The sequence below is a fragment of the Mugil cephalus genome, chromosome 4, assembly GCF_022458985.1.
Source record: "Mugil cephalus isolate CIBA_MC_2020 chromosome 4, CIBA_Mcephalus_1.1, whole genome shotgun sequence".
Classification (NCBI taxonomy): domain Eukaryota; kingdom Metazoa; phylum Chordata; class Actinopteri; order Mugiliformes; family Mugilidae; genus Mugil; species Mugil cephalus.
In genome coordinates, this window is record NC_061773.1 from 15,561,861 (window position 1) to 15,577,386 (window position 15,526).

At 39.6% G+C, this 15,526-nt stretch overlaps 1 protein-coding gene across 2 annotated transcripts; it reads left to right on the plus strand.

Moving 5' to 3' along the window:
* The first annotated feature begins 4,035 nt into the window (after positions 1 to 4,035).
* Positions 4,036 to 14,730, plus strand: dnase1l4.1 (deoxyribonuclease 1 like 4, tandem duplicate 1). Of its 2 annotated transcripts, none has more exons than XM_047583089.1 (10): positions 4,036 to 4,209; positions 10,305 to 10,390; positions 11,389 to 11,477; positions 11,593 to 11,679; positions 12,242 to 12,354; positions 12,448 to 12,560; positions 12,655 to 12,812; positions 13,370 to 13,466; positions 14,014 to 14,089; positions 14,178 to 14,730. In XM_047583089.1, exons 2-10 carry the CDS (start codon positions 10,310 to 10,312, stop codon positions 14,324 to 14,326), a joined length of 963 nt encoding a protein of 320 aa, XP_047439045.1. In that variant the 5' UTR covers positions 4,036 to 4,209; positions 10,305 to 10,309; the 3' UTR covers positions 14,327 to 14,730. The 2 variants fall into 2 exon arrangements, with proteins under 2 accessions (XP_047439045.1, XP_047439046.1); XM_047583090.1 differs by lacking the exon at positions 4,036 to 4,209 and adding an exon at positions 8,913 to 9,113.
* Positions 14,731 to 15,526: the final 796 nt, after the last annotated feature.

The window sequence follows — 15,526 nt, forward strand, 5'->3', positions numbered from 1 at the left end:
TAACAACATCACTACTTGCACAAGTGTCTACCAGCTTGACACATCTTGATTTGGGATGTGGCCTGGTTCTTTCTGGGCCTTTCCAAATATTTTATTGCTGAATCCCTCTTTTTGTTGATTTGAATGTGGATCATCAAGTTGAGAGTTGTCTTCAAACTCAGCTCCGGGCGATTGTGTGCCATTACAAACCGGTACTCGATGCCAAATAAATGCGTCCCTCTATCTTCCCGAAAGCATCTGCAGAAAAGTTGAAAAATGCGATGTTGTTTTGCTGATGAGCTGTATTGTTTTCTTGCTTCACAGTTTCATCAGACCGCAACTTGTTTACTTGTGAGAGTGAATCTATGTTTCTGTGAAAAAACTGCAGTTCCTTTGAAGTTGTTGCCTGACCCTTGGCAGTCTATCTGATTAGTTTTCTTTCTTTCTTTCTTTCTTTCTTTCTTTCTTTCTTTCTTTCTTGTTGTCTTCTCAGCATTTTTGGAAGGATTTCAAATGATATTTCCTCAGCATTATTTATTACTTATCATATCAACCATGACATTTTGGCGGTGCAATGCAAGTTCTTTGTGTAGCATACAACCAATAAGATATAGAAAAAGCCTCAGTTTAAGTTAGTTTTAGGTAATTTCAGTTATGATAAATATAGCTAAATAAATTATGCTAACGCTAAGAGCTTTACTGAGAAGTAATGTCCAACCGGACATTAAAAGGATGAGGAGGAGTGATTGCAAATATTCTGTTTAATGTTGTTGGAATGTAAAAAGTTAATGTCGGCCAATATGCCTAAAGAACAACATCAACGAACTTCTCTCACAGCCTTCCAGACGTAATTTAAGGTATGACTCCATCAAAAAAACAAACAAACAAACAAAAACAGCATCAATTAATATTACCTGACAGTAAATGTGAACCACAACACCAACACCAGTCATCGCACAACAGCTCTTCACCTTTTTAAATTATTTTTACAGTTTAGGCGCTATTAAAGCCAGTGATTCAAACTAATGCGGCTGTTCTCGATGCTCAACTGTCAGTTTTTGCCACTCAATGGCCGTAACCATAGAGACTTCGCTAGCTGTGACGTCACGTACATACCTACTATATACAAATTAAAAGTACTAATATGAATTTGTTAGCTGTCTTGGTGATTTAACATGTGCGTATAAACATTACGTCACTAACAGATAAAGACAAAATTTAGGATTTTCAAATAAAGAACTTGGGGAAACACAACATATAAATGGGATTACTGGGATTCCTCTAATGTCCACTTAGCTCCAAAAGCTGATTAAATACCCAATTCATTTGCCGACTAATATTTAAACATTGATTCTCCAAAGCCAAAACTTTACATCAGAAAATAACCACGTAGCTGAGTTCCACAGGCTGAGGAAATATTGCCTGATTCTAAAGCAGCGATTAATGAAACACATGTCCATTATCGGTAGTGACCAAAGGCCAAACATTAGGGGTTTGTGCTCTAGATATTTTATTTATTTTTTTTGTTTATGTGTTGAAAGTCAAGTCAAGGCAGAGGGCTAGAAGGATAGTAGGAGACCTGTCACACCCTGCTCACTGTCTGTTCACAACACTCCCATCAAGTCGCAGATTCAAAAACCACCAGACACTCGTACAGTTTTTTCCCCTGGGCCCGAACAAAACTCTCCCAGACCCCTACTCTCCATGATTCCCTAAGACACTTAGAACTGTAGCAAACACACCAATCCATTTCTGCATGAACCAGCAACAGACGTTTCTTGCCTGTAATTATTCGTGTCATTGCATCGCATGTAAACATATATTTCCAGTTTATCTTTCTAAATTGTGTGTGTATGTATATATGTATATATGTATATATATATATATATATATATATATTTTCTTTCTTGCAAGTTAACCTTTATTTAATGTTATGTGGCGCTGATACACCAGGTAATATTCCTGTGTACATTGTGCATTTGGCCAATAAAGACATTCTGATAATATAATTAATAATGCTCCACAGTGTGTTGTAGGTTTGGGATAGCCAGGTACAAAAAAAAGTATTTCTCTCATTTCTCTCATTTCCTTGTACTGCAGCTAAAGGTCTAATTACTTTGACAATGAAATTCACCTCCGCCTCCTTCTCTCTGTATACTCAAGATGTTTATTGACATGTGTTGAGAGATTTGGACATTCCTCTGCTAGCATTTAATAGTAACTTTGTTGTATTTCAGGACTGACGTACATGGTTTGAATGTCACGGTAGTATAGGCTTCATCTTTAGTGAAGGATTTCCCACACTCGATGAACTGCTCCTATTTTTCCTGCAATGACCCACTAGGCCCTTCACCTGTCTTCTTGGAGGCGTCCATGTCATTACTGTCACATGATCAGTGACTAGTCGACTTCACTGCTTTAAGCGTCATGGTCCAACAGTGAAGTCGACAAACAGACTAGTCGCCTACTCTTTACAGCCCCTAAATCACATTAAATTAGATCTTAAAACTGTTCTGTAGTGTTGTGGTTGTAGTTGCTGCCACCACCAGACTGTGCAGTGTGGAAAACACTAGATGTAATTAAACTGTAGTCGAGTTGCCCAACACACAGATCTCACACATACCTCAAATACCCTACCGACCACAAAATTTAAATGTAAGCTCAAGAAAAACAAAAGTCGTTGTTTGTTTTGGCTGCTCAGCCTCTGTCTACCTTCACTGGGAATCATCGTTTCCATTTTACGCCACTGCTTGCATTCTCAGGTTGTTTTTATTTGTTTTACAACGTCTTCTGGTATTTTTCTTGTTGGAACAGGACACTGGTACAGATTAACGCTACACAAGTAACTGCTACTTATCAATCAGATGTTTACATCATATTAAGTACCCTCACTTATACTCTGTACGTCCCCTCTCTGTTGTATTGGAGTGGAAATACATTTGTCTTCCAAGGTGTTTTGTAGTGTCTGTGTTGCACTGTTTGTACGGTCTCCATAAGTTATTTAACTATGTACTGCATCTCCTATACAGTTAAAAGTATTTTAACACCTCAGAATTTTCCACATTTCTGCATTAAAAAAACAAACAAACTCAAAACATCAGCAAACTTTCACATGAGTCCTGAAAGTAGACAAAGAGAGCCCAAACAGACAAATGAAAACAAAATATTATACTTTGTATAATTTGGGAAAGTGAGCCAAAATTACACATCTGAGAGCTGTAAAAGTAAGTTAACTCTTGTTTTTAGTATCTGCCATGCCCCCTTGGGCAGCAGTAACAGAAACGAATGATGACCTTTTTCAGCCTGATGATCAACAACTACTCTTTTGTTGAAACTGCTCAGAAAGGTCCTTTGTCTATGTCATCTTGCTCTTCCACAAACATGTGCTGTGAAAATCGGACTGTAACAAAACACCTGAGTCTCAGTACGTAGAGGGACTCTAATTTGGAATTAAAATTCATTTATAGTCCTAGTCATTTTCTGCACAAACAAATGCACAAGCATAATATTCCTATTTCATTCCTTTATTTGGTTCTCTTTGTCTTTGGTCAAGGCTTGTGATTTCATTTTTATGCAGAAATGTCAAAGAATTCTGTGGCCAGCGGCGCCGTATATGCGGTTTAAATGACAAGTAAAAGTCTTCTTCACCTATTGTCAGGTTAATCTCATGAGATCACTTAAAAAAACATACACTTTATATTATTATTACACTTGCAGCACAATAATGCTGCACTTGCTGAGATGATAAAGCACTGTGTATCTCAGACTCATAAGTTTATGTGTATTTAGGTTAAACCATTTCCTGTGGTTTCCTGCAGCGCTACTCAGCAAGACTCTCCTCCCTCTCATGCACACTCATTATGCATTTTAATATGTTTGTCATTGCTTTCAGAAAATACGGCCAACCTTGAATGATGTGTCCAACTGTAGCTGCCAGTCGTCAGCCTCGGCTCCTTTTTACAGGTGTGTCGCACATAAAACATTACAAGGATGGGCAGGTGTTGAGACACATGTTGAGGTTTTTTTTTTTCCTTCCTCTCCAGCTCCTGCCATTGGTTGGCATTCGTCCAATCACCCTCGCAGAGTATTTTGCCCCAGGCTGCCAGGGAAGTCAACATCGCGAAGTCAACAAGGTTCCTGCCTTCTCTGTCTTCATTTGACTCTTTGGTGTAAAGAACCTCGTCTGACCTTAAGCAGCAGCGTATTCACCTCGTCTTCCTCCTCTTTCAGGTGAGAAACGGCTTGTTTGTCTTTGCTTACAGTGAGTTTAATACCTGAGAGGCTTTACATGTCCCTAAACAATGACAGAGTCTGGCTGGGAAATCAGGTGGAAAATTACAGTAAGGTTTTTGGTGGAGGAAGTGCTACAGTCTTTATGTTAACTGACTAAAACGACAGCGGAATAGTGAAGTTCATTATGTTAAATCTGACTCGTGTATTACATTTAATATAATTGTATTTATATTTATATTTAGCTTTTTTTGGTTGTCATGTTTTTCTATCAATAATTTAAATTTGAGATATCAAGTAACGTAGAAACTAGAAAAAACAGGCTGTTCATTAGAGGTTTAAACATTTTGGAGATAGACTTAAGTACACAAGTGAATTCATTCTGTTGTAACAGTCTCAAGGTAAATCTTGTCTTCATGAAGCTTCAGTATTCACTTCAAATAACTGAGAGGGCTGTTGATCCATTGTGGAGGCTGTGGTTTGTAGTGCTATTGAATCGTGTTGCGTTGCAGCGACATGTTCCCAATATTTTGACATTTCAGTCGGTGCGCTGGGTTAAATAACAAAAATGCTTTGGTGCTGTCATGACGATAGAGAGATTCAGTGGAGGACTGACTTTATATGTGGAATAAAAAAGCAAATATTTTTAATATCTTACTTTGATTTTATTTCCTAACGTCCCTGCTCCTCCCAGTAACTTGCTAACTTTCATTAGTCATCTACTGCTTAACAAGGTGTCACTCATGTTTACTTTGGTGTGTTTCATGCTCTTACTTCTGCAGTAATCCTCAGTCTTGTCCTGCCGTTTGGCTTTAACGGTGTGCAGCCAAAGGACGATGAACAAAGGGATAAAATGACAGTGAAACCTGAAGCCCCCAGTAAAATGCAGGACTTGTATGTCCTCTATAACTCTGAGCAAATGTTTGTGCCTGACACAGTGTTTCACTGCAGGTGGCCGTTTTAAAGATCAGAATTTCTACCCACATCAAACTTTGGTTTAAAGGTCTAAAATAACTTTGCCTGTTCTTGTAGCTTAGGGTCTCCTTTCTTTTCCTGTGTAGCATTTCAACGCAGGAAATGCCATGATGTTGTTACCCAAATCTTCATGGCTCATCCTGTGTACACTGGCTATTTTAGGACATATCGCTACCATCATGTCTGTGCTTATCATGTTTAGCTACACCTCTCAAGAGATTGTGTAATTTCATCAAGCAGAAAATCTTTTGATATTTAGATATATTTGCTTGTTCACGGAGTAGCAGATGGCATTTCACTAATTTCTAAGCAGTTCAATTCAATGGAAAAGGACAGTGGCAGTAGAAATGTAGTCAGCTGATTTGCAGACGCTTTAGCATTCCTTCAGTGTTATTAAGTCTTTGCGCTATTTTTAGCTTTCGGTGTCAATCAACTCTTGATGACGCATCTGGCTCTTTATCTGCTAAATGCTCTCTCCGTTGTTGCTGCAGATTAAACAGATGCTGTGAGAAACCTGAGAGTGAACCAGAACATACAAAGATGGTGGAGGTCAGGGTGGATAGATGGGTCTACTGAGGGATGGCCTTGCACACAGGAGACTGCTGTGTTTTTTCCTATGTCCTACCTAAGGTCACATTTAAACTCCAAGGATGAAGGTGTTCTAGCCTTTATATTAACTAACGCCATGACCTGAGTGGTTTTGAGCCAGAACATGTATTAGTGTCAGATCCTAAACAACATTGTTTTTGATTTAGTTGGATAGATGAAAAGTTTTGTGATCATCAATATGCTATGAGTGGCCACCGTGAATAAATGTAAATGGTTTCAGAGGCTGAAGATGACCATCGTGTAGCGTTACAATGAAAACAAAAGTCCTCAGAATAAACTGTGTTTTCATCGAAGAAAGACAATGATGGTGGCCCTAAAGTCAAAAACACATAGTGTATGTGCATCACGCACCACCATGTTTTCTCTGGCTGCTGCTGTGTCTTGTTAGGCCTGAGCCAGAGAGAGCTCATGTTTCATCTGCTCTCATGGGAAACATCTGGCCAACATCCGGCTTGCTTTGCGTGTGCTGTACCAATCACAGCTGATTATCCAATGGGGGTTCGAGGGGGTTCGATCCTGGCTGTGCCAGTTAATAACGAGCCTTGGGAACTGAAAAAATTAAGATTCCAAGCTGGTGTGTATTATGATGTTTTCGATAGGACGTCAGGTGCAAAGCTGTCATTTAAACATTAGTAAGTGTAGAGGGAATGTTCCCACTGACAGAACAAACCTTTGTTTACAGCCTGAAGGAACGCTGTTTACGAGCGTTGGCAGTCTGGAGGCTTGTGTTTGACACGTGCTATTAACAGTTCCTCTGTACACCGATGTAAAACTTAAAATAAAGGTGAGGATCATAATAAAGATGGAGCTGAATGCTGATACCAGTAGTACAGGTGAGCAGTCCAGTGAAACTCAGTACCTCCAGTGAGGTACAGCCAACAACCAGCTGGTACATGGGTTCATGGGTTTGCCTGCTATTAGAAGACGAATATTATTAATTCTGACACATTCATTTGTACACTCAGAGTAGTGGACTACAACTCACGTAACCTAGGGAGGAATTTGGGTGTTAGGTGCTCATCAAGAGAGCCCTTCACTCCAAAGCTCCTCCTCTAACAGCTACGCTGGAGTTCCCCCAAACGATTACAACAATTAACCAGGGATTGAACCAGTGACCCAGTTAGACACTTTCCCAGCTGATCTATTTTAGCTCAGCTAGGGACAGCTCGAAGACTAGGAAGCTACTAACAAGAGCTACTGCTGGAGAGAGCTGACCTCCCCTCTCATGGTGTCATGTTGTTGTGGAAATATTTGCGGATATGAATGTGTTCAAAAAAACATGACAAAGGAGAAGTCCCTTTGCTTAATTTTCTCTTAGTTTGTCACTTCTGTTTATCTTCTCATGCTCTGGTTTTCTGTGATGATTAGCAAGTTGGTTTAACCTCTCCAACCAACTCGTTCATCCGGTGACTCAACACAATGAATGGTCCGACTAGTACCAGTGGTGCAGGATATCCTTTTCAGACTAGAGCCACAGAAACGTCAGCCGGGGTTATCCAAATAAACAAGCTGAAACAAGGGCTAGACTCATTGCGTTTATTGAAGACAGTGTTTTGTTTTTAAAAGACTGATGGGAAGTTGGGGTTTCAGTAGAAACATCTGCGGGTGTTATCCATCAGAATAGTGCATGGCTAGGGTCTGTTACTGACCACGTGCTGACGCTGTACTCAGTAGCTGGGTTTACATGGAGCCTAATAGTCCAATTAAAATCGGTTTAGAAGCCGAACCCGAAATAAAAATGCTCCATATAAACACCCCACCTGGAATAAACAGGCCCAAACTGAATAGGTAGAATATTCCTTTTCCCGATTATAAGTCATGTCAGGCTCCGTTCTGCCTGAGTATGCTATGTCTGACGCTCCCTCAGGTGAAAATATGACAAAATATAAACAGAGCACACCGAACTTTCTGGTTTTCAGAGGGGGCATGAACGGGCAAACATCTCAAAGTACCAACAAAAAGACTGTACTCTTCTATTCTCCTCTTCTGAATGATGATTATACTGATTAGATGAGAGGCTGTTTTGATTAAGTGTAGTGGTACATGTAAACACCAGATCAGAATAGATCACCTCGCATTTCAGCGGGAGTAAGGAAGTCATGTAAGGTCAGTCAGTTTATGGTACAGTAACAGTATTATTGTTTCACAAGAGGTGAAACTTGGCGGGCCATCACTGATATCTGATCCCAGTGTTTACAGCGTTGGTATTTATCACACTGTGTTTGTTGACGTCACGTTGATTGTATCAGCGGTGATAACCACTGATCACCCGTTTGTGTAACAGCACCAATGCAAACTTGTTGGACGACTTCCCCAGTTGCGGCTACCTAGACCTGAACTATGAGTCTCCTGTTAAACCACAACTCGCAACCAACAAGTGAGACGAGTGAGAAACGCAAACAGTTGAGCTCCACACTCAGGTTTCTTGGTCCGTTATTATCTTGTTGCCATTTTTTTTGTTATGTGGGTAACAAAAGCTGTAAAAACGTTCCTCGCTATATTCAAATTAAGTTTGACATTGCATCAAATGCGTTGGTGGAAATAATGAAACATTAAAATGAATGTGTCAAATGTTTATATACATAACAAAAATTCAAACAATTATATGTTTTAGTTGTAGTTTTCATGTGATACGAGCAGAATGTACTTAAAATATCAAAATAAAATTGGAATTATATTGAGATTAAATTACTGGAATTTATATGAGATGGTGAAACTTTGTGGTTGGAGCTGGAGAAAGTGGGTGTAGTTTTAAATAATAATATGTTGAAGATGGTACAGAAAAGACACAGAGAGAGGACAAGAAACTAATGGATAGATTTAAACGTGCATATGAGGAAAGCAGCATATACACAGATTAGCCACAACATTAAAGACGCACAAAGTTCTGCTGGGGACCTGCCATTAATGTGGATGTTACTTCGACATGAATCACCCACCTAGACCAGACCAGGCACCTCCACCCCACAGCAATGATGGCTGCAGCCACACCCAGCAGGACGCAGCCTGACACAGACACACAACGATGGTTCAGGAACAACTAAAAAAAAAAAACATGAAAAACAGCTCTAGGCCCCTCCCCTCAATGCATAGGATCCAAAGGACCCCACTAACAACATTCTGTTACCAGACACCACAGGAAACCCTCAGAAGGCTGCTTTGGAGACACAAGGGAGACCTACACAATAATAGGAAAGTGGTTTTTATGTTTTGGTTGATTGGTGTTTTTTGTTTTTTTGGAATTGGATTGCAAAGTTCTTTTGCTGTCTTCAAAAAGTTGCTTTGGAAGAAAGGGACATCTCAACATATCTGAACAGCAAGTAAGAATACATCCAAACTGTACACCAATACACCTCAAGAAGGTGTTATAGTCAAGACCTGCGGCTTATTTAAAGGATTCCAGCATGACATGATATAACTTGAAGGTTATGGATTGACTTTGCTCTGCAGTCAGTGACTTGTTAGGGTGGGTGGGCTCCATAAGAAGCACTGACAGACTTAAAAGCGGAATTTACAGTGGTGTCAGTGCAGTATGTGCCATGTTGATGTAAAGCAGATGGGGGATCTAAGAAAGGGCCTCACAAAGACTTTGACCAAACCTGTTGGAACCTGAATTCTGTTGGTTTTTCTCATGCAGATTGTATCTCGGCACTGATCAGCGAAGAATGTAGAAACCAGCCACCCAGTCACTTGTCCATTAAGCTGGAAATAATCAGTAAAAAACATTTAAGGCGGTTAATGCCAACTTAAAAAGCAAATGAAACAGCCGAGGCAGTGTGGACTTTAAAACTTTTCAGTTTTACAAATAAATCAACTTAATTAACTACTAATACTTATTCTCCTAGTTTGTTTAGTTGAGTTTATGTTGATTTTCCTCAGTAAGTTCTTCTTTTGGCCTCTTTCATTCAATTAATAGTTGTTGCAGTTATTTTGAGAAAGTACAAGAAAAACTAAAATTACTCCTGTTATGTTTTTATATTTATATTATATATTTTTCTTTTTTTTAAACATATAGTACTATGGTTTTCTCCAGGTAATCCGGTTTCCTCCCACCATCCAACGACATGCTCATTAGGTTAATTGGTGACTCTGAATTGGACGTGGGTGTGAGTGTGAATGATTGTCTGTCACTCTGAATTAGTGATAGACTGGGTGCATTTCCCGATTCATTCTTCCTTTCAGCTGCATCACCGTTCATATCATAATTTAAAATTTCTGCTTGTTCCCCGAGGAAATGAAGTTAAAATACACTCTCCATTCAAAGTAAAACATTATTTTTTCTTTACTCTGTGTATCTAAACCACAAAACATATTTGCTCAGCTCACTGCGCGCCGGCTTTATGATCTCAGGCCTCAGGCAAACTCATTTGAGAAGCTGCCCTCTTTTAGGAAGCCCTGTTAAACACACAGGCATCGCAACCACACCTGCCTGTACACGCTCAGACACAATAGAGTCATTAAAATGCCAAAAATATTCCCCTTCTTTTTTTTTTTGTTTCTGTTCTCCTCAGGCACCATGAAGATAGCTTCTTTTAACATCCAGAAGTTTGGGAAAAACAAGGTGTCGGATCCAGATGTGCTCAACACCGTGGTTAAGGTAAAAATAAAAATACACACACCTATCACACCGTGGCGGACTTACACTGCCACGTCCTCCATTTAATCCCTGTTCAGACCTGGCATTAACATTGTGAGTAATCAGTGTGGCCAGCCTTTAAGTGCAAGTGCGAACACACCCATTACAGAACCAACTGCCCAGACCAGATAAGGAGATGGCCTGGGCCACTTTACACACAAAAACCTCGTTGACACCTTCCCCAACCTGGGCGATCTGAGTATAAGTAGCCAGCTTTAAGTTTCTCTTGTTAAAATATGTCTCCACACACTCCATCATCTGGGCCGCAGTTAAATATTATAACAGCTGCTGTCTCCAGTGGATCTCTACTGCTGTTTCAGAACCACAGGAGGAAGAAAGAAGAAAACACAGATTAATTACTAATAAAATGAAATGCAAATTGTGTACTTTTCAAATGAATCAGCTGACCGGTTGTTGGCCATCTGATTGGTCTGGTTTGGCCACCAGCAAAAGAGCTCCTTCCCTTTTTCAAGTCCCAACTTGCAAAAGACTTACAGAGCGCCACAGGAAATCATTCCTGCCTGTGGCCATCGACCTGTACAACTCCTCACTCTGAGTGTGCATAAACCCATATTTATAACCATATTTATACTGATAATGTACAATAACTCATGTTCACTTTATTTTCCTATACTTGACCACATTTCCTTATATATTATTGGACGGTTAGTAACTAACTAACAAATTCATTTCCCGCTGTGCAATACCTCATATAGAGTAACAAACTGGGAACACGGGTTCACTTATACGTATTGTTATATATATTTCTTATATTTTTTTTTACATTGATGCGTGTATTCTTACCATAATTGTCTACTTACTCTCACTCATTCTTATTGCCTACACTGCTCTTTGTTCTTAACACTGGTACACTTTGAGAAGGAGCTGCTGTAACAAAAAGTAAATCCTTTATTAGGTTTAAATGGAGAAATTCTGATTGTTCTGTTTCTGTCTCCCAGATCGTCTCTCGATATGACATCATTGTGATCCTGGAGGTGGTGGACGCCAGCGGGACGTCTGTAACAACTCTTTTGGAAGCTCTCAACAAGTGAGTGTTGGCTTCATTCATCCTCTGGTCATCGCAGATGTATGAATTTACACTTGGTGTTGAAAGTTTACTTGTATTTAAGCATTGATTAAATGAACTGTATCTGTGTGCTCAGATCCAACAGGAAGCATCACTACACTCTGAAGATCAGCACTCGTCTGGGCCGAACGCGCTACAAGGAGCAGTTCATGTTCCTGTACAGGTGAGAGTTCACCTTTCATAAGTGGGTTTGACCTCTGCACAACAGCTCACCAGAACAGTTTTTATAAGAAGAGAGCATTTAGAAACAAAAAGCAGTTTGCCTGATAGGAGTAAATATTACAGAAGTTTTACAGTCCTTAACAACTCAGTATGCTGACTAACCTGGAGTGGGTTGGAGAACTCTTCTGTGGGGTGAATTTCTTATAACGTAGCAGGATGTGTTTGAGGATGGCCATGGCTGCATACAGATGACAAGCAAAACCGTTCTTAATGAGTTTGTGAGGTTGAATATTTTGATGGTTAGACATTATAGAGTAGAGATGAAGATAGTAGAAATGAATCAAACCACCTGGAGCAAAGAGGCTGATGGAGCCAATGATTGAGACTCTCTGGAGATCGAAAACGAGGAGGAGAAGAGGAGGAGTAGCAGAGTCTGAAAGACAAAATGACACAAAATGACACTAACATACATACATTTTTTTTACCTTATTTTTTTTTTCAACATGTCACATTGCCACAGACTTGTAGTTTAGATATTAATGTAACACAAACTGTCTCCGTAGGGACGACATGGTCGACTTGGTGGGTTCTTATCAGTTTGATGATGAGTTGTCTGGGGAAGGAGATGTTTTTGCCAGAGATCCATACATCCTGAGATTCAGATGTCTCAACACCGGTAGGAAACATCATGTAATAATTTTGCCTGCAGAGGAGCTCTTCTCAGCTGCAACTGTCAAAATGTAAAGATATGAGTGTGTGTCCACCACAGTGCTGAAGGACCTGGTGTTGATCCCAGTTCACACCAAGCCAGAGGACTCGGAGAAAGAGCTGGACGAACTCTACGACGTCTTCCAGCACATCAAGAAAAAGTGGAGGACTGATGTAAGGACACACCGTGATCTAATGCTGCTTCCGCAGCTCATGGTGTAGCTTTTTGTCATGAGAGTGTTTCTAATTTGCCGCCTCTCTGCTGCAGAACGTGATGATCCTCGGTGACTTCAATGCCGACGGCTCGTACGTCTCCAAGAGAGACATGAAGAAAATCCGAATCCGTAGTGACAAGAACTTCCACTGGCTGATTGGAGACGATGTCGACACCACGGCGAGCACTGGAAACAACCACACATATGACAGGTAATATAAAAGTAGTTCAGATCCTTTCTCCCATCAACATTTAAATGGATAACATTTGAAAAAGAAATAACAAATCATACTGCATAAAATGGGTATTAAGATCCAAAACTTTTTTTTGAAAAATGTGGAGATGGGAGATGAATGAAGATGTTTCATCGATGGAGCTTCTTCAAGGGAGTTTTATTAGTTTTATTAAAAACATCTATGGTTGTTGTCCACCTGAAACTTGTCTGACGAGGATCATACAATCCCCAGTTTCATTTAAAACTTAAGGAAGTACTTGGATGGAACATCATCAAGAAACTTTACAAGTTCTGTTGCCTTTGTTTCAGCTTGTTTTTTGGATATACGGTGACATGGGTGACTTTGAACATTTGCAGACAATAAGGTGGAAAATCTACACCTTTGGGTTGTTTCTTTATAATCTGTGCAGTTGTAGTTGGTTTTTGTAGCGTGTTTTTTCATGGCTGGCTGCTGCGAGATGAATTTCTCTTTCCAGTTTGAATAACATGAATAAATCACATGTTGTGTGTGTGTCTGTGTGTGTGTGTGTTCAGGATCGTGGTCTATGGAGACGACATGCTCAAGGCCATCGTACCAAACTCAGCCAAACCCTTCAACTTCCAGGAGGCATTCAGACTCACCGAGGAGCAGGTCTGGTATTGCTCCGTTCATACTTATCACGAGGGTCAAAGGGGTGAATTCAGGGAAATGTTGATGTCACACGCGGCATTCATATCTCTGAATACATGCATGTGATGTGTCATTTGCATCAACACGACAGTTGGATTTTACATATTAATCGATAACGCCAAATCTTTGTGGTTATGATTGTTTGGATGCTGACAAAAAAAATGTGTTTGCCTAAAGGATGAGATAGAGGAAAGCTCCTTGAATGGCTTCATAGAATAACAAACTGTTAGTTTATTAATGGATGCTAAGCTAATGAAATGTCAGCTGTCTGGTAGTCCAACTTTACAAGTGTACTAACCCCAATCCTAAGGGATGAGGCAGAGAAAAGTTGGTGGAGTGGCTTCATTGTAACTACTATGCATAAAATAGCTAAAAAGCTAATAAGCTAAAAAATTGCCATGATGTAATAGTTTGAGCTGGTTTGGTTATGTCCTCACTTGGCTCACATTAATTTTCACTGTTTGTCAGTTAATAAATAACATTTACATCAATAATAAATATTTTCCAGGCCCTGGAAGTGAGCGATCATTATCCTGTGGAGGTGGAGCTGAAGTCCATAACCAACACAATAGACAATCCTGACGGTAACTCAGATAAACTTCATACAGTCATGCTTACATACTCATGTATTTTTATCCTTCATTTTAAATTATTATTTTTTTTCTTCTCCAGGCGTGGAGGAAGAGGAGAAGCCGAGGCTTGTGGTCGTGGATGAAGATCTAATGGAGCTAAAACGTGGAAACCTGCTGCTGGAGAGAGAGAAGCTCAACCTGGAGATCCAGATTCTCCGGATGAAGATGGCCAAGAAGAACCCTGTTTAGATGCAGCTCGGAACCAAAAGACAGAACATTTAACTCCTACCTGAACTCATCACATTACAGAGAGCAACGTGGTGGTTCTTGGTTTGCTTTATTGTGCCCATGAGTGCATGTTGGATCGCTGCATGTATCTGATCCTCTGGATGATTTCTAGGATGAGTTTTGACTGAATGATAGTATCAAGTTTGCATATATTGTTACAGCCATTTTTTAGTTTTAGTTTTTGCCTCATCATAAGAAACGTTGTGTAATTCAGTGATGATTCTCAACTCAGAACCAGATGTTATTTTTTTAAAGTTCACATCTATTTAATACCAATTTTCACAGTGAGTCCTCACAGTTCTGCACTGAAAAACTGGAGAAACGTTTTACTGTAAGTGCTGCACTGTAATAAAACATCAACCAGGTGCCGTGTCAACGCTTTTCACTCCAAACTCATATTAATGAGTCTTTGAACATATAGTATCTTAGTCTAAAAAGTCATTGTAGACTCAAACTGATGGAACCGTAACAGTAGAAACATTAATTCCAATTTAAAAAAGGACAATTTTAGTTGGATCAGAAACCCCCAATTATTCTTAATCACAATAACAACCAGACTGGCCGATAATTGAGTTTTGTTCAATATGCTGCACGGTTAATTTAATTCCTAATTTTAGTGTTTATGCCATGGGTTGGAAGGAACCTGCTGTGAAAAGGTTTCTTAATTTGTAAAAGTCTACCACTGTCTGCAAAAACTTGGCACATCACCACTGCTGTAGTTCAAAGTTTGCTTAAGTTTAAGCTACAGATGTTTGTTCTTATCAGGAGGAAAAGATCTGTGAGGACTTGAAGATACAGATCACATGCGGATATTGAAAAACGTTTAAAAAGAAATGCTTATCACCACTGTCAAACTACTCATAGCTTTACATTTGAGCCCCTTTTCAATAAACCAAGAATTAAAATGACAAGTGGTAATTACAAAACTTTATTGGTATCTCCTTTATAATACAACAAAAAAACAGAACAAAAAAACATGAGCTGATGTTTCATATCAAAGTAAATACCATTTCTAAAGATGCAAATCTGCATTTCTGTACTGGGTGTGAAGACTTTGCTCAGGTGGTAGAGAAGAATAAACTGTGAAACCTCTAATTCAGCATCATTGGGAAACTATGATGTGCGTTCTGGGCCTGACTCGTAAATATGTTAAATATACTG

What these genes read in the sequence shown, in the direction of transcription:
- dnase1l4.1 (XM_047583089.1), top strand. Translation starts at nt 10,310, where the DNA reads ATGAAGATAGCTTCTTTTAACATCCAGAAGTTTGGGAAAAACAAGGTG. An exon ending in TCAGACTCACCGAGGAGCAG is followed by an intron (nt 13,467 to 14,013) that starts GTCTGGTATTGC and finishes AATATTTTCCAG; the next exon opens with GCCCTGGAAGTGAGCGATCA. An exon ending in CACAATAGACAATCCTGACG is followed by an intron (nt 14,090 to 14,177) that starts GTAACTCAGATA and finishes TTTCTTCTCCAG; the next exon opens with GCGTGGAGGAAGAGGAGAAG.